The 22,312-nt window shown below is 45.2% G+C and overlaps 1 protein-coding gene across 1 annotated transcript in view; it reads left to right on the forward strand.

Annotated features, from left to right (window-relative positions):
- The window catches only part of LOC137371259 (heat shock protein 105 kDa-like), a 133,422-nt gene that overhangs the window by 86,443 nt on the left and 24,667 nt on the right, over positions 1-22,312 (forward strand). The window contains exons 7-11 of the mRNA XM_068033519.1: positions 9,883-10,127; positions 10,568-10,796; positions 12,389-12,495; positions 12,712-12,845; positions 21,566-21,771. Of these exons, the coding sequence (XP_067889620.1) occupies positions 9,883-10,127; positions 10,568-10,796; positions 12,389-12,495; positions 12,712-12,845; positions 21,566-21,771 (921 nt within the window). The remainder of the gene's footprint in view (positions 1-9,882; positions 10,128-10,567; positions 10,797-12,388; positions 12,496-12,711; positions 12,846-21,565; positions 21,772-22,312) is intronic.

Below are 22,312 nucleotides of genomic sequence, written 5' to 3' on the forward strand. Positions count from 1 at the left end.
AGGTGCTGCTTCACAAACCACCGACCATCTCCAGGCGCTTACCCATTGTCTCTTAAGACAAGGAGGCCAAAGAAGAAGAAGGCCGATACAAAACGTCTGTTCAATTCATCTGCTGTCTCCTTATTATCCATTATTAATTCCCCAGATTCACTTTCTACAGGACTAATGCTCACTTTAACTTTTCTTTTTAAAATATCTATAGAAACTCTTAGAATTGGTCTTTATATTTCTAGCTAACTTTCTCTTGTACTCTAATTTTACCTTCCTTAGCAATCTTTTCGTCATTCTTAGCTGTTTTTTATATTCTGCCCAATCTTCTAACCTGTCTCCCATCTTTGCACAATCATAGGATTTTTCTTTAAGTTTGATACTATCTTTAAGTGTTTTTGTTAACCACGGATGGCAATCCCACCCTTGGAATTTATTTTTCTCGTTGAAATGTATCTATTCTGTGTATTCTGAAATATCCCCTTAAATGTCTGCCACTGCATCTCTATTGACCTATCCCTTAACCTGACTTGCCAGTTCACTTTAACTAGCTCTGCTTTCATGACCTCATAATTGCCCTTATTTAAGTTTAAAATACTAGTCTTGGACCCACTCTTCTCTCCCTCAAACTGAATGTAAAATTCAATCATATTATGATCGCTGCGAAAAAGGGGCACCTTAACTATGAAGACATTAATCCTATCTCGTTGCGCAGTAGCAGGTCTAGTATAGCCTGCTCTCTGGTTAGTTCCAGAATGTATTGTTCCAAGAAACTAACCCGAAAACATTCTATGTACTTCTCATCTAGGCTACCTCTACCCATCTGATTTTTCCAGTCTATATGTAGGTTAAAATCCCCCATAATTATCGCTGTACCTTTCTGACAAGCTGCCATTATTTCTTCCTTTATATCCCGTCCTAAAGTATGGTTAATGTTAGGTGGCCTGTACACCACTCCCACAAGTGACTTTTGCCTTTATGATTTCTCATCTCTACCCAAACTGCTTCTACATCCTGGTCTCCTGAACTTGGGTCATCCCTCTATTGTGCTAATACCATCATTAATTAACAGAGCTACCCCTCCATCTTTTCAGAGCTTCCTGTCCTTCCTAAATGCCATGTGCCCTTCGATATTCAGGTCCCAATCTATGTTGTCCTGCAGCCATGTCGCTGTAATGGCTGTCAGATCATTCTTATTTATTTCTATTTGCGCTCTCAGTTCATCTGTTTGGTTTCGAATGTTACGTGCATTCAGATACTGAGCCTTTAGTTTTGTCTTTTTTATTATTTTTGTAACCTCTAGCCTTCTCTGTTGATTTACTCTTAGATTTGTACGCTCTGTCCTTTCCTGTCACAGTCTATTTATCATTTCCCATATTAATACCTTTCTCTATTGCCTTGTCTCTACTCCTTGATTTACCATATCTTCCCAAATTTGATCCCTTGCCCCCACTATTCATTTCTGGATAAAACTCGTCAGAAATTCCTCCCCCTCCCTCTGTGTTGTAGTAAAGTGTGCTCATAGCTAAAGAATGTGTTCTGCTGACCAGGACATATGCAGCCTGAGAAATTAGGTAGACTGCACAGCCCAAATTTAGTTGATAGTAACAGCTCTGGGCAGACATATCAGGGCAGGTATTGTTAATAGGAAATGTGGTCCAAGGCCCAACCATCTTCAAAGCTTCATCAATGACCTTCCCTCCATCATAAGGTCGGAAATGGAGATGTTCTCTGATTGCAGTGTTCAGCACCATTTGCGACTCCTCAGATACTGAAGCAGTCCGTGTCCATATGCAGCTAGACCTGGACAAAATCAAGGCTTGGGCTGATAAGTGGCAAGTAACATTCGCACCACACAAGTGCCATGCAGTGACCATCTCAAACAAGAGCGAATCCAACCATCTCCCCTTGACATTAAATGACATTATCATTGCTGAATCCCCACTATCAACATCCTGGAAGTTACCATTGACCAGAAACTGGACTGGAGCAGCCACGTAAATACTGTGGCTATGAGAGCAGGTCAGAGACTGGGAATTCTGCGGCGAGTAACACACCTCCTTCTCCCAAACCCTGTTCACCATCTACAAGGTACAAATCAGGGGTTTGATGGAATACTCTCCACTTGCCAGGATGGGTGCAAATCCAACAACACTCAACAAGCTCGACACTGTCCAGCCCGCTTCATTGACACCCCATCTACCATCTTCAACATTTACTCTCTCCACCACTGATGCACAGTGGCAGCAGTATGTACCATCTACAAGATGCACAATAGTAACTCACTGAGGCTCCGACAACAGCACCTTCCAAATCCGTGACCTGTACCACCTAGCAGGACAAGGGCAGCAGATTCATGGGAACACCACCACCAGCAAGTTCCTCTCCAAGCCACACACCTTCCTGACTTGGAACTATATTGCTTTTCCTTCACTGTCACTGGGTCAAAATCCAGGAACTCACTTCCTAACAGCACTGTGGGTGTACCTACACCACATGGACTGCAGCAGTTCAAGAAGGCGGCTCACCACCACCTTCTCAAGGGCAATTGGGGATCGGCAATAAATGCTGGCCTAGACTGCAGTGCCCACGTCCCAGGAGAGTAAAAAAAAAATCTAAAAATCTTTGTATGCAGTTCGTGTCTGCACAGCCTGACTCCTATTGTCACATTGGGCCAGATTTTCAAAAAGGATGTAGGAAACAGGAGCCTATCCTGGATTTTGGCCTGAAACCTGCCTCCTTTGGGAAGCTGATTCAGATTGCAATTTTCAAGTGGGAAAGCCTTCATTGGTATGGAGATGTTTTCCTATCCACTTAGAGCCAGTGGGATTGAAAATGGCACTAGGTCAGATAAGTGTGGGGCTTATGTAGACTTCCACGGCAGCCATCACAGAGTCCTGAGGGAGAGATCTGTCTTCCACAGCATCAGAGGGAAGCGAGCTCTCGGGAAATGGAGGTCTGGTTCCAAGGGCAGGGCAAACCCTCACTTCATCAATACCCATCTGAATTTAATCCGGAAGCTGTGAGGGAGTGGAGGGAGGTCCTATTCCTGGAGGGTGGCAGGAGGAGGCCACCTCATTGTACAGCAGGGGCACCTCTCTTCAGCGTTATCCCCTTCTGCCCACTTTTCCTCCTCCTCCTCCTCTCACTACCTGCTCCTCCCCCAATGAACTGTTTCCTTCCAGGGCCTCTCACAGTCCTCAAGGTCTCTGGAGGGCCATGTTATAGAGAGCGCAGCAGACTACACAATGACAGAGACCCTTGCAGGAGAGTATTGGAGGATGCCATCCGACCCGTCCAGGCACCAGAATCACATCTTCACAAACCCGATGGCCTGCTCAGTGGTTGAGCAGGTGGCATTGGTTGTTTCACCTCTGTCTGGGGTTCCTGGAGAGGGGTCAGTAGCCATCTCCTCAAGGAATTTCCTTTGTCACCTTTTGAGCCAGCCATGTATTTTGGGGGATGGAGTGAAGGACCGAGGCTGCCTAGACTGGCGGAGGATGAAGGAATCATGGCAGGTATCAGGAAAGTGAATGCACACTTAGAGGAAGCTCTTGTGGTTGCGGACCAGTTGGACGTTGAGCAGTGCAAGCCCTTCCCGTTGATGGATCTCACTGGCTGGTTGCTGGGTGCCTTGATGGCCACATGTGTGAAAGTAATGATGCCCTGCACCTGGAGGAATCCAGCAATGCAGGCTGCACCCAGTGCCCTTAGTGCCAGCGCAGGCCTATCTGTGTCATATAGTGGGTGTAGCCCCTGCCCGCTTGAAAAGGGGCATCGGTTACCTACCTAATGAGATGCTGATTGCATGATGCCACCTCAGTCCATAGCTGATCTCTGGAACGACCCAGTTATATAGAAGTGCAGGGCGCCTGAGACCTTGACGGCTGCAATTAGGGGACTGCTCTAGGGGCCATGAGGTCTCAGCACATCGTGGATCAGACCACACAGAATCAAGACCATCTTCCTGGATAGATGCATGCCTCCTATGGCACTGGTGCCCTGTCATTTGGTAGTGCCTTCCCAGATCATCCTGGCTGCTCTATGCAGCGTCAATGTAGTTTGTTCCCAGCTGGGCTTCACCACAGCTTCCCCTGCCAACCCCAGTTACCACAGTGATGCCAGTGGGCTCACGTCCCTCTCCTGTTTTCAGCCACTCACCACTGAGAAATTCAACTCTTCCAGCTGTGGCAATAGCCACACTGAGGCACAGTTAGAAACAGCTGAGCTTTATTTTCTGCCTCAGCTTTATTTTAATCAGCCCTTCTCATAGCCCTCATGAACCCCCACACTGTTCACATTTTCACAACCCTATTGTGTCCTCCCCATTCCTAGGCTTTAAAAATTGTTCCCTAAAGCTGACAAGCCTGTTAATGAGTTCTTTGATGAGCTCAACAGGCAGTTAATCGGACGCGGGCATCCGACCCGTTCTCTCCATTCTGGCTGTACTTAGCATCTCGTTCCTGAGGTTGCAGGGCCTGGTGCTTTTTTTTTATATTCATTCATGGGATGTGAGTGTCACTGGCTATGCCAGCATTTATTGCCCATCCCTAATTGTCCTTGAGAAGGTGGTAGTGAGCTGCCTTCTTGAACCGCTGCAGTCCACGAGGGTAGGCGGTGGCGTAGTGGTATTATCACTGGACTAGTAACCCAGAGACCCAGGGTATTTCTCTGGGGACATGGGTTCGAATCCCACCACAGCAGAAGGTGGAATTTGAATTTAATTAATAAATCTGGAATTAAAAGCTAGTCTAATGATGGCCATGAAACCATTGTCGATTGTTGTAAAAACCCATCTGGTTCACTAATGTCCTTTAGGGAAGGAAATCTGCTGTCCTTACCTGGTCTGGCCTACATGTGACTCCAGACCCACAGCAATGAGGTTAACTCTTACATGCCCTCTGAAATGGCCTAGCAAAACACTCAGTTGTACCTAACCGCTACGAAGTCAATAAAAAGGAATGAAACTGGACAGACCACCCGGCATCGACCAAGGCACCGGAAACGACAACGGCAAACCCAGCCCTGTCGACCCTGCAAAGTCCTCCTTACTAACATCTGGGGGGAGCTTGTGCCAAAGTTGGGAGAGCTGTCCCACAGACAAGTCAAGCAACAGGCTGACATAGTCATACTCATGGAATCATACCTTACAATGTCCCAGACACTGCAATCACTATCCCTGGGTATGTCCTGTCCCACCGGCAGGACAGACCCAGCAGAGGTGGCGGCACAGTGGTATACAGTAGGGAGGGAGTTGCCCTGGGAGACCTCAATATCGACTCTGGACCCCATGAAATCTCATGGCATCAGGTCAAACATGGGCAAGGTAACCTCCTACTGATACCACCTACCGCCCTTCCTCAGCTACTCCTCCATGTTAAACACCACTTGGAGGAAGCACTGAGGGTGGCAAGGGCACAAAGTGTACTCTGGGTGGGGGACTTCAATGTCCATCACCAAGAGTGGCTCGATAGCACCACTACTGACTGAGCTGGCCGAGTCCTAAAGGACATAGCTGCTAGACTGAGTCTGCGGCAGGTGGTGGGGGAACCAACACGAGGGAAAAACATACTTGACCTCGTCCTCACCAATCTGCCTGCGCAGATGCTTCTGTCCATGACTGTATTGGTAGGAGTGACCACCGCACAGTCCTTGTGGAGACGAAGTCCCGCCTTCACATTGAGGATACCCTCCATTGTGCTGTGTGGCACTATCACCGTGCTAAATGGGATAGGTTTCGAACAGATCTAGCAATGCAAAACTGGGCATCCATGAGGCGCTGTGGGCCATCAGCAGTAGCAGAATTGTACTCACCCACAATCTAACCTCATGGCCTGGCATATCCCCCACTCTACCATTACCAGCAAGCCAGGAGACCAACCCTGGTTCAATGAAGAGTGCAGGAGTAATGCCAGGAGCAGCACCAGGCATACCTCAAAATGAGGTGTCAACCTGGTGAAGCTACAACACAGGACTATCTGCGTGCCAAGCTGCATAAGCAGCATGCGATAGACAGAGCTAAGCGATCCCATAACCAACGGATCAGATCTAAGCTCTGCAGTCCTGCCACATCCAGTCATGAATGGTGGTGGACTATTAAACAACTAACTGGAGGAGGTGGCTCCACAAATATCCCCATCCTCAATGATGGGGGAACCCAGCACATCAGTATGCAAGATAAGGCTGAAGCATTTGCAACAATCTTCAGCCAGAAGTGCCAAGTTGATGATCCATCTCGGCCTCCTCCTGAAGTCCCCAGCATCACAGATGCCAGACTTCAGCCAATTCGATTCACTCCACGTGATATCAAGAAACGACTGAAGGCACTGGATACTGCAAAAGCTATGGGCCCTGACAATATTCCGGCAATAGTACTGAAGACCTGTGCTCCAGAACTTGTCGCGCCCCTAGCCAAGCTGTTCCAGTACAGCTACAACACTGGCATCTACCCTGCAATGTGGAAAATTGCCCAGGTATGTCCTGTACACAAAAAGCAGGACAAGTCCAACCCGGCCAATTACCGCCCCATCAGCCTACTCTCAATCATCAGTAAAGTGATGGAAGGTGTCATCAACAGTGCCATCAAGTGGCACTTGCTTAGCAATAACCTGCTCAGTGACGTTCAGTTTGGGTTCCGCCAGGGCCACTCAGCTCCTGACCTCATTACAGCCTTGGTTCAAACATGGACAAAAGGGCTGAACTCGAGTTGAGGTGAGAGTGACTGCCCTTGACATCAAGGCAACATTTGACCAAGTGTGGCATCAAGGAGTCCTAGCAAAACTGGAGTCAATGGGAATCAGGGGGAAAAACTCTCTGCTTGTTGGAGTCATACCTAGTGCAAAGGAAGATGGCTCCAGGATATCACTGCAGGAGTTCCTCAGGGTAGTGTCCTAGGCCCAATCATCTTCAGCTGCTTCAATGACCTTCCTTCAATCACAAGGTCAGAAGTGGGGATGTTCGCGGATGATTGCACAATGTTCCGCTCCATTCGCAACTCCTTAAATACTGAAGCAGTCAGTGTAGAAATGCAGCAAGACCTGGACAATATCCAGGCTTGGCCTGATAAGTGGCATTTAACATTTGCGCCACAGATGTGCCAGGCAATGACCATCTCCAACAAGAGACAATCTAACCCTCTCCCCTTGACATTAAATGGCATTACCATCACTGAATCCCCCACTATCAACATCCTAGGGGCTACCATTGACCAGAAACTGAACTGGGGTAGTCATGTAAATACCGTGGCTACAAGAGCAGGTCAGAGGCTAGGAATCCTTAGGCGAGTAACTCACCTCCTGACTCCTCAAAGCCTGTCCACCATCTGCAAGGCACAAGTCAGGAGTGTGATGGAATACTCTCCACTTGCCTGGATGGGTGCAGCTCCAACAACACAAGAAGCTTGACACCATCCAGAACAAAGCAGCCCACTTGATTGGCACTCCCTCCACCACCGACGCACAATGGCAGCAGTGTGTACCATCTACAAGATGCACTGCAGCAACGCACCAAGGCTCCTTTGACAGCACCTTCCAAACCCGTGACCTCTACCACCTCGGACAAGAGCAGCAGATGCATGGGAACATCACCACCTCCAAGTTCCCCTCCTGGACATTGTCCAGGTCTTGCTGCATTTCTACACGGACTGCTTCAGTATCTGAGGAGTCACAAATGGTGCTGAACATTGTGCAATCATCTGAGAACATCCCCATTTCTGACCTTATGATTGAAGGAAGGTCACTGATGAAGCAGCTGAATATGGTTGGGCCTAGGACACTACCCTGAGGAACTCCTGTAGTGATGTCCTGGAGCTCGGATGATTGACCTCCAACATTTTCCACCCAGTAAATGGGCGCAATAAGAACCAATTTCTACTTCAAATCCAAGCCTGTGATTTTGGGAGATGCTGAGAGCATTTAAGTAAAAACGTTTAAGTAACATTTAATGACAGCATTAAATGTTATAAAAGACAATTCATTAGATAAATTTTATACTGTTATTGTGATGCATGTAATTTTTATTTAAATCATTAGACATAATAAAATACAGTTACTCTGGAAAATTTCCAAAGCATTTTAAGTGATATTTGGGAACCGGGTGACAAGGTTGAGTGATCATAGCTTGTTGGGCAGAACTCATTATTATAAATGTGGACATAGGAATTTATAATGGGACAGAGAATTGACGTGGGAGGAGGTCCTTAAGTGGTAACTAATTGCCCACTTAAGGACCTCAGTTGGCCTGGGGCGGGCGAGCCATATGCCATCTCCCCTGCCACTGGTAAAACAGCAGTGGGGGCAGGTAGGCAACAGGCAATGGCAACCCCCCGCCTCCCACATAATTTTATGCCATCTCCCTCGCCTCCCAGCCCGCTTTGGGGTTTGGGGGTGGGGGGGGTGCAGGGTTGTGAGGGGGGAGACTTAAAATTCCAGCCCTTGTGTCAATTCTCTGTCCTTTTTTGTGGGCTGGGGAGTGTGGTGGCCCTCCTGATCGGGCACCCACTGCCCCAAAGAGGGCCCCCCAGCAACATGGGCAGCCCCTGCTAAAACAATCCCCCTGCCCTGCTCTCAGTCTCCCACCCTCCTCACTGGGGCCCAGCTGATTGTCACTGGCGAGGCCCAAACCCCACTTAACCTTTTTGAAGGGCATGCCCCTCAGCCTCTTCTTGCTGGGTACATTGGCTACTGCTCCCGGTGGCGCTGCTAGGACTGAAGAGCTGCCTGTTCTCTGACCAGCATCTCTTAGGGGTGGTATGTCCTGCCTCAGCGGGAAGCTCTAATTTGAGGCCAGTTAAGGGCCTGGGCCATGCAAAATTGCAGAATGGCTTTCAGGCCCAGCGGAGGCAGGGCTCATCCCAGACTTTCCAGCCAAAGGGCTATGCTACCGCCATACCGTTGAACTCTGGCCAAGGTGACAATAGAAAGTCAAGTTGTGCAGATGTAAAATTTTACTATTTAATAGACTTGTAGCTACACATTTTTCAATTCTGGCTTTAAAAACTTTTCTCAACAAAACTTTTTTTCTGTTCATTAGAAAAAATGAAAAAAATTATAATAATTCAGCTGCTCAACATAATGAGAATAGCTGATCAGGAAAGTAATGGGGTTTAATTGGCTAACTATAATTTGCGTTTCTGTGCTGTGGTGATATTTCAAAATCTTGATCATTTGGTTCACTAATGTCAGGTGTAACCTGGATCAAAGTACTGAGGAAAGTCATGCAAGTCTCATAAGTGACCTTGGTTGGGTGGGGTGGAATCTTTCAACTTTAGTGGGGGACATAAAATGGGCGACAGCAGATTTCCTTCAAGGAAAATCGGGTGGATTAAATCCACTACCACTGTTTTGCACTCAGTTTGAAGTTGAAAGTTCCACCTCTTCAGTGAAAATCAGCTTCTTAACCTCCGTTTTCAGAATATTCATCTGTATTTGGAGGGATAGAAAGTATCTGATCATTGCGAAATATAAACAAATATTCTGCTAGCAGTTTTTCTGACATGTATCACTTTTATTTTACTCCTAATTTTATATATGCTTTGATGTTAATGATTATGTAGAAGAGAAGTAAAATAAGTTAAGTACTTGCCTGATAAATGTTAAGATTGATCCATCTTTTCTGTTAGGTGAAATTCCAAATGCACACTATCATCACTGCCATGTTGAGTCTCCCAGGTAAAAGTCACTTCACATGTGTAGGGCAGCTTGATTGCCATCCTATTTAAAGGACTGTGCGAAATAATCTACAAGCATTTGATGCAATGCACAACAATTTTAAGTTCCTGCTTGCCTGCAAAACTTTTGGAAACATTTTTCCTGATTTTTTTTTTTCTATAAGCAGTTTATTTGATTACCAAAATGCAGCAGCAAGCTAAAATTCTGGGTTTTTTTCTCCATTCAGGTACTTGCAACAGCCTTCGATCCGCATTTGGGAGGCCGAGACTTTGATGAAGTATTAGTAGAGTATTTTTGTGCAGAATTTAAAAAGAAGTATAAATTAGATGTGAAATCTAAAATCCGAGCCTTATTACGACTGCATCAAGAGTGTGAGAAACTGAAGAAACTCATGAGTGCCAACTCCATGGACATTCCTTTGAACATTGAATGCTTCATGAATGATATGGATGTAGCTGGAAAGATGAATCGGTAAAGTGCAAGGAAAACTAACAAGATTTTGCATCACCTGTATATAGTTTTGAGGCATATTTAAACATTATATGGATCAAGAGATGTATATTCATGCTAACACATCAGTACAGTATTATTAGTGTGATACTTTAAAGTGTAGAACTGTTTTTATCCTCTAAAGTTAGCCACCTACAGCCACTGTCTTAAGGCAAGATTTTCTAGTCAGAGATGCCATCCGTGGTGCTTTGTTACTAGCCCACCAAGAGGAGGGCTGTGTACTTAGTTGATGCCACCAGCTTATTGGACTGGAAGCTATTTATAGCATATATCTTCAAATTCTGTTTGAAATTTCAATTTCAAAAATTGTGTATAATCCATTTATATTTCAGTTAGAAAGAAAATCTGTATTTGAACTTTTTTAATCCTGTAGAATTGCTTGTCAATCTATTTTCCTCCAGAACTCACTTTGAGGAGCTATGTGCAAGCCTGCTGCAAAGGGTGGAGACACCTCTTCGATCAGTTATGGAACAAACTCAGCTCAAACTTGCAGATATTAATGCAGTCGAGATAATTGGAGGTTCCACACGTACCCCTGCAGTCAAAGAAAGGATAGCAAAATTCTTTGGGAAGGTTGTCAGCACAACACTCAATGCAGATGAAGCAGTTGCCAGAGGCTGTGCTTTGCAGGTAAAGCATCTATTAGAATACTAATATCTTGTTTACTCCTGACTACTTTTATAACCTGTTTGGAATTTAAATAATTAGAAGCTGTAACCAAATTATCCTTGAATCTGGAGGGTGTGTTTTGTTTGCATAAAAAATGCACCAGGAATCTGAGGGAACAGTTTGGGCCCTTTGATCTTTTTATTAACCTTTAATATCTACTTGGTAATATCTACTTGGCCCTTATGTAGATGAAATGTGAATTAAAATGAGAGTGATTGATTGATTTAAGTAATTGAACTTCTGTGGACTAGGAGGAGAAAACTGCCAATTCATTTTATGAATGTTTGTTTCATTAATATTTGGATCCTGTAACTGATCTTTAACCTAGATTGTTGTTGCTTCATATGGCTAAAAAGTATTGAAAAATTACTGTATCTGGATAAATCTGTTTATCTAGATACTGTACACTGAAATGTATGTGTATCTCCATAGTTATCTAGGATGTACTGAATTAGATAAGGATTGAGAATAGTGGATGCATACTAGACTTCTTCCTACCATCCTGTTCCTCAATTTATATCTGTTGCAGATCCAGAAGTCACTAGGGTCAATTTGAACCCTACTGACCTGGCAGAAACAGGGCAGGAGAGCACTTAATAGCCATCTGGTTAGTTACTTATTTGGATCTTGACTCATTGCATGTTAATTTTAAGCAGTAGCAATATTCTGCAGATTAGGTGCCTGCCTGAAGCAAATGGGCACCTCCATGAATTTATGAAAATCAGGATTATATTACATCAACAGAACTACGATTGCATTTTAACTGGGGCCTGAGTGCAGAAGCCACTGGAACTGCCCACAAGCTGAAGCATGATGGCAGACAAAAGAGGTCCTGTCAAGTAAGAGTAAAACTTTCCTTTTGCGGGACCAAGAGAAACAGGAGTGCTCCTCTAGGCCCTACAAAGAAAATCATGGCTTGTCCTGCCACGACTTCTCCCAGCCCCCTTCCCTCCCTTTAGGGCTTCTGAAACTCCTTCCCCATTACTTAACTGTAAGAAGATGGGTGAGCAGGGCTACCTGATCTTTCTCTGTCAGCAGTCACTCTGTACCTTCTTTCTCCCTGTTCTGGGCAGAAAATGGACAGACAACATTTAAATGAGGTTGAGGAGTTTAAATACCTGGACCTGAAATTTAGGCTAGTGACTGTGCTTTGCACTCACCCCAACTGACTAACTTGCTTGGAGTTAAAATTGAGAAGGTGAGAACAGCTGAAGGGCTTATGTCTTTGCCATGAAGCCCCGGCAATCATTTACTAAATAGTTTTTCCCACGCAGACACCCTCCATTCATAAAAGAATTGTTTTTATGTGTTATGCAGTAGATATTGTCTCTCCTAATTTTAAAACAATGAAATTCAAAGAGTGAGTCATGACTGAACACTTGCAAATAATAACTAAGGTGTGGGGGTGGGGTGGGGAAAGAGATGTAAAAACTATGGGGGAGGGGGTGGAATTCAACTTAAGCTAAATGGATCGCCCTGTATATTTTTAAATCATACTATCAAGTTTATGTGGAAGGAAATCCTAACACTTTTTTTATTACTCCTATCTTTAGTGTGCAATGCTTTCACCTGCTTTTAAAGTACGTGAATTCTCCATCACTGATGTAGTACCATTCCCAATTTCCCTAAAGTGGAGTACAGAAGCAGATGAAGTAGAGGGGTAAGAGTCTAGTTTTCAGTTGATTTTCATTTTTTAATTCATGATTGATTTTTCTGTTGTGTTCCTCAACAAAGAAGCTAATCATACAGTGCTATAGTATATAATACACATATTACCTTTATTTCTGAGCATAATTTTCACAGTTTAATTGGCATTTGTGGAATTACTTGTACATTAATTTGAAATGCTGTTTGTTATTTTGTTATTATCTATTAGGGGTCACGAAGTATATTCCAAAAACCATCCAGTGCCCTTTTCAAAGGTCCTCACTTTCTACAGAAAAAGTCCATTTGAACTGGAAGCTTTTTACAGCAATCCCAAAACACTCCCTTATTCTGAAGCAAAAATAGGTAAGCAAATTTTCTGCACTAAAGTGAATTTAGTCCAAAAACTTTCTCATGATTTTGAGTGATAGGCCCCAAAAATCCATGGGGCTGGGCACCCTGGCTGATTTGTTGTTTTTTGTTTCCCCTCCTTTTAAGGCTGTTGAGGTTAATCATAGTGTCCCTACCACCATCCTGGCTAAGATGAACCAACTCAGGACAGCAGGAATCAAATCTTCCTGGTCTGTCTGGCCAGGATGCTGATCGCCTCTGATTTGAATACACAAGAATTTACACCATTGCCTTGAAGGTGCTCCTAGTGGTCATGTGATAAACCTTCAGGGGTATGTTAAATCAGATTTGGCAACTTAACGCCCATCCAGGGATCCAGCTGAGGCCAGTTCCATAGAAATCTGCCAGCTTCTGTTGTTGGATATCATTTCCCTCTGTTTTCCCCTTACAAAGGGGCTGATTGGGTAGGGCATGAAAATTATCGGGCGGTAGCGCTATCCGTTGGTGCTGCATTTCAAGCCCTCGTCTAATGGATGCCTAAGCTGCATCCATAATAGTGTAATTGCCTGCCAGTAATGATTCAATATCAGTGATTTTCCTCAGACCCCAGATCTTTCAGCTCAGGAGAATAAGCACATAAGAAATAGGAACAAGAGCAGACCATATGCCTGCTCCACTTTTCTTCCTGCTCCCCATATCCCTTGATTCCCTGTGAGATCAAAAATCCACCTATCTCAACCTTAAATATACTCGACAATGGAACATCCACAACCCTCTGGGGTAGAGACTTCCAAAGATTCACAACCCTCTAAGTGAAGAAATTTCTCCTCATCTCAGTCCTCAATGATCAATCCCTTGCCTGGAGACTGTGTCCCTGTGTTCTAGATTTCCCAGCCAGAGGAAACAACCACTGTGTCTACTGTATCAAGGCCCTTCAGAATATTGTATATTTCAATGAGATCACCTCTCAATCTTCTAAAATCCAGTAAATATAGGCCCAATTTACACAGCTTCACACCATTGGACAAACCTCTATTCCCAAAAACCAGTCTACTGTACCTTCGCTGTACCGCCTCCAAGGTGAGTATATCCTTCCTTAGATATTGAGACCAAAACTGCACACAATACTCCAGATGTGGTCCAACCAAAGCCCTATACAATTGTTCTTGTACTCCTGTGCCCTTGCAATAAAGGTCAACTTGCCATGTGCCTTCCTAATTGCTTGCTGTACCTGCATGTTAACTTTCTGTGTTCCTTGGACGAGTACACGCAAGTCTCTCTGAATATCAACATTTAAAAGTTCCATGCGTTTAAAAAAGAATTCTGCTATTCTATTCTTATTACCAAAGTGAATAACCTTGTGCTTACCCACATTATGCTCCATCTACCACCTTGTTGCATACTCCCTTATCTCTGTATCTCTTTGCACCTTCTTTGTGTCCTCCTTTAAAGCTTGCATTCCCACCTAGCTTTGTATCATCAGCAAACTTGGATAAATTACTCTTGGCTTCTTTGTCTAAGTCATTAATATAGATTGCAAATAGCTGAGGCCGAGGCACTGATCCTTTTCAGTACTCCACTGGTTACAGCCTACCAACTCGAAAATGCCTTGTTTATCGCTACTCCCTGCTTCCTGTCAATTAACCAATCCTCCATCCACGCTAAATATATTACTCCCACCTCCATGAGCCGTTCTCTTGCATATTAACCTTTTCTCGATGCATTATTGAGACTTCCTTAATAATAGATTTCAGCATTTTCCTGCAACTGATGTCAGGCTAACTGGCTTGTAGTTCCCTGTATTTTCTCTCCATCCTTTCTTGAACAACAGTGCTAGACTTGCTAACTTCCAATTCTCTGGGACCATTCCAGAATCTAGGGAATTTTGGCAAATCATGACCCGTGCATCCACTGGCCGGAACTTTTCGTTGGGTGGGAGGCCCTGCCCACTGGCCAAAAGGTGGGGGGCAAGTCCGCCTCCACTGGGCTTGGGGAGCCAGGCCGGGATTTTTTGCTCCCAAGGCCCTTAATTGGTCTTGGGGTGGGACTTCCACCTCCTTGGCCAGCAGCTCCATTCGGCAGGACTTGCTGCCTCAATCAGCGGGCTGGCAGTTCTTAGTCCCAGCAACGCCACAGGGAGCAATGGCCACTGCTGGGACTACACCCAGCCATCGCAAGCAAGATGAAGGACAGCCCAGAAGACAAGTAAGTTTTTAGGGCCTCGCCGGGGACAAGTGGCCGGGCCCTGGTGAGGTAAGAGGTGGGGTAGGGGGCTGGGGGGTCAGTTAGGTGGGTGGGAGGAGTGCTGTGCGTTGGTAGTTGGGGCTTCAGGGGAAGCCCTCCATGGGGCACAAGGTGTGCAATCAGGAGGTCGTTCACCCCTTCTTCCCCCCCCCCCCCCCCTCGAGCCTGCAAGAAGGCCGCCAGGTTTCACCTAAGAGTGCCCAAAAAAGAGGTACACCCCCACACCCAGAGCCTGCTGAGATGCCGCCAGGTTTCACCGGACGGTCACCCCATGCAGCAGCGGGCACCCTGTGCTGCCCGAAACCCCAGCTGCCTCCAAAACACAACACTTCCCCCCACACCCCTTAACTGACCCTCCCCCTCCCTCTTGCCACACCGGGGCCAAACCCATTATCTCCGGCGAGGCCCTAAAAACTTACCTTTGTTCCAGGGTCGTCCTTCATCTTGTGATGGCTGGGTGTAATCCCAGCAGTGGCCACTGCTCCCAGTGGCGCTGTTGGGACTAAGAATTGCTGGCCCGCTGATTGGCCGACACCTCCATTAAGACCACTTAAAGGCCTGGGGAGCGAAAAATCCCAGTCTGGCTCCCAGGCCCAGTGGAGGCAGGCTCGCTACCGACTTTTCGGCCAGTGGATGGGGCTCCACGCCCAACGAAAAATTCCGGCTTTGGTCCACTTGGCTCACCTCATTACCCTGCACCAGATCCAACAATGCCTACTTCCTAGTTGTACTGAGAACATATTGGTTAAGGAAGTTCTCCTGAAAACGACGGGGAGAAATTTCTCCCCCTTCTTTCCCTGTATGCTAACATCATCCCAATTGATATTTGGGTATTTAAGGTCCCCCAGTGTCACTACTCTATAGTTCTTGCATATCTCTGTGATTTCCCTGCAGATTTGCTCCTCTCTATCTCTGGTTGGAAGTCTATAGAATATCCCCCAGTAGCATGATCATACGTTTCATGCTTCTCAAATTTAACCAAATGGATTCTGTCCTTGCCCCCCAAGGACAACCTCTCTTTCCAACACTACAATGTTTTCCTAAACAGTCCTGCCACCCCACCTCCCTTTTTCTCCTTCCATATCTTTTCTGAACTCTTTGTATCTTTGAATATTAAGCACCCAGTCCTCACCATTTTTAAGCAACGTTGCTACTACATCATATTCCCACACAGCTATTTGTGCTTGTAGCTCAACAACCTTACTTAACATGCTTTGTGTGTTTACATACCTGCACTCTAAACCTGTCTTTGTATTCCTTTATAGTCTTTTAGTCTAGCAGCAGCCTGACATAGTCATACTCACGGAATCATACGTTGTAGACAATGTCCCAGGCACCGCAATCACCATCTCTGGATAGGTTCTGTCCCACCGACAGGGCAGATCTAGCAGAGGTGGTGGCGCAGTGGTATACAGTCGGGAGGGAGTTGCCCCGAGAGTCCTCAACATCAACTCCGGAACCCATAAAGTCGCATGGCATCAGGTCAAACATGGGCAAGGGAACCTCCTGCAGATTACGACCTACCGCCCCCACCCCCCCCCTCCTCAGCTGATGAATCAGTACTCCTCCATGTTGAACACCACTTGGAGGAAGCACTGAAGGTGGCAAGGGTGCAGAATGTACTCTAGGTGGGGTCTTCAATGTCCATTACCAAGAGTGGCTCAGTAGCACCTTTACTAACCGAGCTGGCCGCGTCCTAAAGAACATAGCTGCTAGCCTGGGTCTGTGGTAGGTGGTGAGGGAACCAACGAGGGAAAAACATACTTGACCTTGTCCTCACCAATCTGCCTGTTGCAGATGCATCTGTCCATGACAGTATTGGTAGGAGTGACCACCGCACAGTTCTTGTGGAGACGAAGTCCCGTCTCCACATGATATTGAGGATACCCTCCATCGTGTTGTGTGGCACTACCACCGTGCTAAATGGGATAGCTATCGAATAGATATAGCAAAGCCAAACTGGGCATTCATGAAGCGCTGTGGGCTATCATGAGCAGCAGAATTGTATTCCACCACAATCTGTAACCTCATGGCCTGGCATATCCCTCACTCTACCATTACCATCAAGTCAGCGGATCAACCCTGGTTCAATGAAGAGTGCAGGAGGGCATGCCAGGAGCAGCATTTCTCAAAATGAAGTGTCAGCCTAGTGAAGCTACAACCAGGACTACTTGAGGGCCAAACAACGTAAGCAGCATGTGATAGATAGAGCTAAGCGATCCCACAACCAATAGATCAGATCTAAGCTCTGCAGTCCTGCCACATCCAGCTGTGAATGGTGTGGACAATTAAACAAACAACTGGAGGAGGTGGCTCCACAAATATCCCCATCCTCAATGATGCACATCAGTGCAAAAGTTAAGGCTGAAGCATTTGCAACAATCTTCAGCCAGAAGTGCCGAGTGGATGATCCATCTCTGCCTCCTCCTGAAGTCCCCAGTATCACAGATGCCACTTTTCAGCCAATTTGATTAACTCCACATGATATCAAGAAATGACTGAAGGCACTAGATACTGCAAAGGCTATTGGCCCTGACAACATTCCGGCAATAGTACTGAAGACCTGTTCATCAGAACTTGTCACACGCCTAGCTAAACTGTTCCAGTACAGCTACAACACTGGCATCTACCCAGAAATGTGGAAAATTGTCCAGGTATGTCCTGTACACAAAAAGCAGGACAAATCCAACCTGGCCAATTACCGCCCCATCAGTCTACTCTCGATCACCAGTAATGTGATGGAAGGTGCCATCGACAGTGCAAGCGGCACTTGCTTCGCAATAACCGGGTTCACTGACGCTCAGTTTGGGTTCCACCGGGCCACTCAGCTCCTGACCTCATTACAGCCTTAGTTCAAATATGGACAAAAGAGCTGAACTCCAGAGGTGAGGTGAGAGAGACTGCCCTTGACAGCAAGGCAGCATTTGACAGAGTATGGCATCAGGGAACCGCAGCAAAACTTGAGTCAGTGGGAATCAGGGGTAAACTGTCTGCTGGTTGGAGTCATACCTAGCGCAAAGGAAGGTGGTTGTGCTTATTGTACGTCAATCATCTGAGCTCCAGGACATCACTGCAGGAGTTCCTCAGGGTAGTGTCCTCGGCCCAACCATCTTCAGCTACTTCATCAATGACCTTCCTTCGATCATAAGGTCAGAAGTGGGGATGTTCACTGATTGCACAATGTTCAACACCATCCGTGACTCATCCAGAAACTGAAGCAGTTTGTGTAGAAATGCAGCAAGACCTGGACAACATCGAGGCTTGTGCTGATGTGTGGCGTGAATGTTACTTGCCACTTAAGTGCCAGGCAATGACTATCTCAAACAAGAGAGAATCTAACCATCTCCCTTTGACATTTACTGGCATTACGATCACTGAAACTCCCACTATCAATGTCCTAGGGGTTGCCATTGACCATAAACTGAACTGGAGTGGCCAGATAAATACCATGGCTATAAGAGCAGGTCAGAGGCTAGGAATCTTGCGACAAGTAACTCACTTCCTAACTCCCCAAAGCCTGTCCACTATCGACAAGGCATAAGTCAGGAGTGTGTTGGAATACTCTACATTTGCCTGGATGGCTGCAGCTCAAGAACAACACTCAAGAAGCTCAACAGCATCCAGGACAAAGCAGCCCGCTTGATTGGCACCTATCCACAAACATTCACTCCCTCCACCACCGACACACAGTGGCAGCAATGTGTACCATCTATAAGATGCACTGCAGCAACGCAAAAAGGCTCCTTAGACAGCACCTTCCAAACCCGCAATCTCTGCCTCCTAGAAGGACAAGGGCAGCATATGCATGTGAACACCACTGCCTGCAAGTTCCCATCCAAGCCACACACCTTCCTGACTTGGAACTATATCACCGTCTTTCACTGTCGCTGGGTCATAATCCTGGAACTCCCTTCCGAACATCATTGTTGGTGTACCTACACCCCAAGGACTGCAGCGATTCAAGAAGGTGGCTCACCACCACCTTCTCGAGGGCAATTAAGGGTAGCCAGCGACCCCCCGCAACCCCCTCCACATCCCATGAACAGGTTTTTAAAAAAGTTTTGCTTCTATTTAATATGGTTCTACTTCCTTCTCCAGTACTAACCAACACTTTCACTTTATGCACTTTATTCTTCTTTTCTACTTCTATGTGCTTTTACTCATCCCCTGACAGTTTAGTTTAAACCCTCCCCAACCAATGAACTTCCCTGCGAGGGCATTGGTCCCAATCCTGTTGAAGTGCAACCCGTTGTTTTGAACAGGTGCGCCCTGCCCCAGAACTGGTCCCACTGTCTCAAGAATCTGAAGCCCTCCCTCCTGCACCATGCTTCAAGCCACACATTGATCTTCTCTATCTTCCTATTTCTACTCTTGTTCACGTGCGGTACTGGGAGTCATCCCGAGATTACTACCTGCTTTTTAACTTCCTCCATCGCTCCTGAAAACCTGACCATAGCACCTCAACACCTGCCTTCTCTATGTAGTTGGTACCAATGTGTACCACAACACTTTCCTTTAGGACCCTGGGATGTAGGCCATCAGGTCCTGGGGATTTGTCACCTTTTCTAAGCTTCTCTAATACTTTTTCTCTGCTGAAATTAATGACATTACGTTCTTCACTCTTAATAGCCCCTTAGTTTTTCAACATCTCTGTCATTTCCCATGATAATTTCTCCTGTCTCTGTCTCTAAGTGACCAGTGTTTATTTTAGCCACTGTCCTTTTTACATACTTGTAAAAGCTCTTACAATCTGTTCTTATATTCCTGGCTACTTTACTCTCTTTCTCTTTTAAACAACTTTTTGGTCACCCTTTGCTGGTTTCTAAAACTCTCCCAAATCTCAGGCTTACCACTATTCTTCATATTGTAAGCCTTTTACGAACATACAAATTAGGAACAGGAGCAGGAGTAGGCCACTCGGCTGTCGAGCCTGCTCCACCATTCATTAAGTCCATGGCTGAACTGATTACTCCACATTTCTATCTACCCCCGATAACCTTCCACCCCTTTGCTTATCAAGAATCTATCTACCTCTGCCTTAAAAATATTCAAAGACTCTGCTTCCACCACCTTTTTGAGGAAGAGAATTCCAAAGACTCACAACTCTCAGAGAAAAATTTCTCCTCATCTCTGTCTTAAATGGGAGACCCCTTATTTTTAAACAGTGACCCCCTAGTTCTAGATTCTCCCACAAGGGGAAACGTCCTTTTCACAACCAAACTGTCAAGACCTCTCAGATCTTGTGTTTCAATCAAGTTATTTTCTCTTATTTTAATCTAATACCATTCTTAACTTCCCTAGTAAGCCATGGATGGATCTTTCTTGCTGAGGTTTTGTTTTTAACAGAACGTATTTTTGTTGAAAATTGAGATCATTTCTTTAAATACTTACCACTGTTATTTAAAAGTTTACCACTGTTTGTTTATTTAACACCATACCTTTTAGTCTATTTACCCATTCGACCCTTAGCCAGCTCTTCCATCATACCTATGTAATTGGCTTTGCTTAATTTAAAGATTCTTGATTTGGACTCGACTATGTCACTCAAACTAATATGGAATTCAATTGTATTTTGATCACTTTTTCCCAGAGGATCTTTGCTATGAGATTACTAATTAACTCTGCCTCATTACACAATGCTAAATCTCAAATAGCTTTGGCCCTAGTTGGTTTCACAACATTTTGTTCTAGGAAACTGTCACAAAATAATTCTATAAACTCATCTTCCAGACTACCTTTGCCAATTTGATTTGTCACTCTGTATGAAGATTAAAGTCCCCCACGATTATTACATGCCTTTAAAAGGTACCTGGACCTGCACCTGAAGTGCTGTAATCTGCAAGGCTACGGACCAGGTGCTGGATGGTGGGATTAGATTGGGCAGCTAGTTTTTTTCAGCCGCACAGACACGATGGGCTGAATGGCCTCTTTCTGTGCCGTAACTTTTCTTTGGTTGTTACAAGCTGCAGTTATTTCTTGCTTAATGCTCTGTCCAATGGTGTAACTACTGTTAGGGGACCTATAAACTAGTTCCACAAATACTCCCTTGTTGTTCCTAATCTCCACTCTGCGGATTCTGTTTCCTGATCCTCTGAGCCAAGATCCTTTCTTACTACTATCGTTTTCAACAACTGAAAAATGGGTGACTTGCAGGTGGTGGATTGATACTGATTAAAAATGCTTTCATTTGTGATGGCTGTATTAATGAAACTGCACCTAGTTACCACTCTTATCAAGGAATAGCTTTTAAATCAAAATTTTTTTTAAATTACATTTACATTTTAAAACACCCGGTTGTGCTGGTTCACAGCAGATTTTGTTGTCGGCAATATGCAAATATGTATGAGCGGAAACTCGGTGGAGGGGTGTGGAGAACACTTTACAGATGCATGCGTTTAACTTTCACAATTGATGTGTGCTTCTTTTTGATGTACAGAATTTTGCATACTTTTCTGTCTCTTCCTATTAATTTTAAACTTTTTTGGTTGTAGGACAGTTTATCATCCAGGATGTTCTACCTCAAGCACATGGTGAAAAGTCCAAAGTGAAAGTAAATGTATGCATCAACATTCATGGCATCTTCAGTGTTTCAACAGCATCTATGACTGAAAAGGTGAAAGTCGAAGACAATGAAGCTACAATGGAAACAGAGTTGGGTCCCTGTACACCTGACGACACAGTTGAGAACATTGATGAGGTAAGTCCCTTGGAATAATGCCATGAGCGTTAATATTCTGAGTAGGCTATTAATTGTCATGGGACTTGATTAAACAAGTCTACACACCACATTGCTCCAGTGCAAATACCTTAAAATGCCTTAATGCTGATCACTTATCGTGTTCTGAAATCTATCAAGTTAAGGTAAAATGTTTGATTTGAAAATAGGGATTTCTTTCCAATTTTCGGAATGGGTTTGCAACTTCTGTAAGAGACCTAAAATCATACAGACAAGATGATTAAAGTTTGCCATCCCAGCTATGTGGCTTTTTTTTTACATACTTTGAGGAAGCTAGGCAGCCCATATAAATACCATGGCTACAAGAGCAGGTCAGAGGCTAGGAATTCTGCAGTGAGTAATTCACCTCCTGACCCCTCCCCCCCCCCCACAAAGCCTGTCCACCATGTACAAGTCACAAGTCAGGAATGTGATGGAATACTCTCCACTTTCCTGCATGGGTGCAGCTCCAACAACACTCAAGAAGCTCAACACTATTCAGGACAAAGCAGCCCGCTTGATT

The sequence above is a fragment of the Heterodontus francisci genome, chromosome 6 (genome assembly GCF_036365525.1).
Source record: "Heterodontus francisci isolate sHetFra1 chromosome 6, sHetFra1.hap1, whole genome shotgun sequence".
NCBI classification, from domain to species: domain Eukaryota; kingdom Metazoa; phylum Chordata; class Chondrichthyes; order Heterodontiformes; family Heterodontidae; genus Heterodontus; species Heterodontus francisci.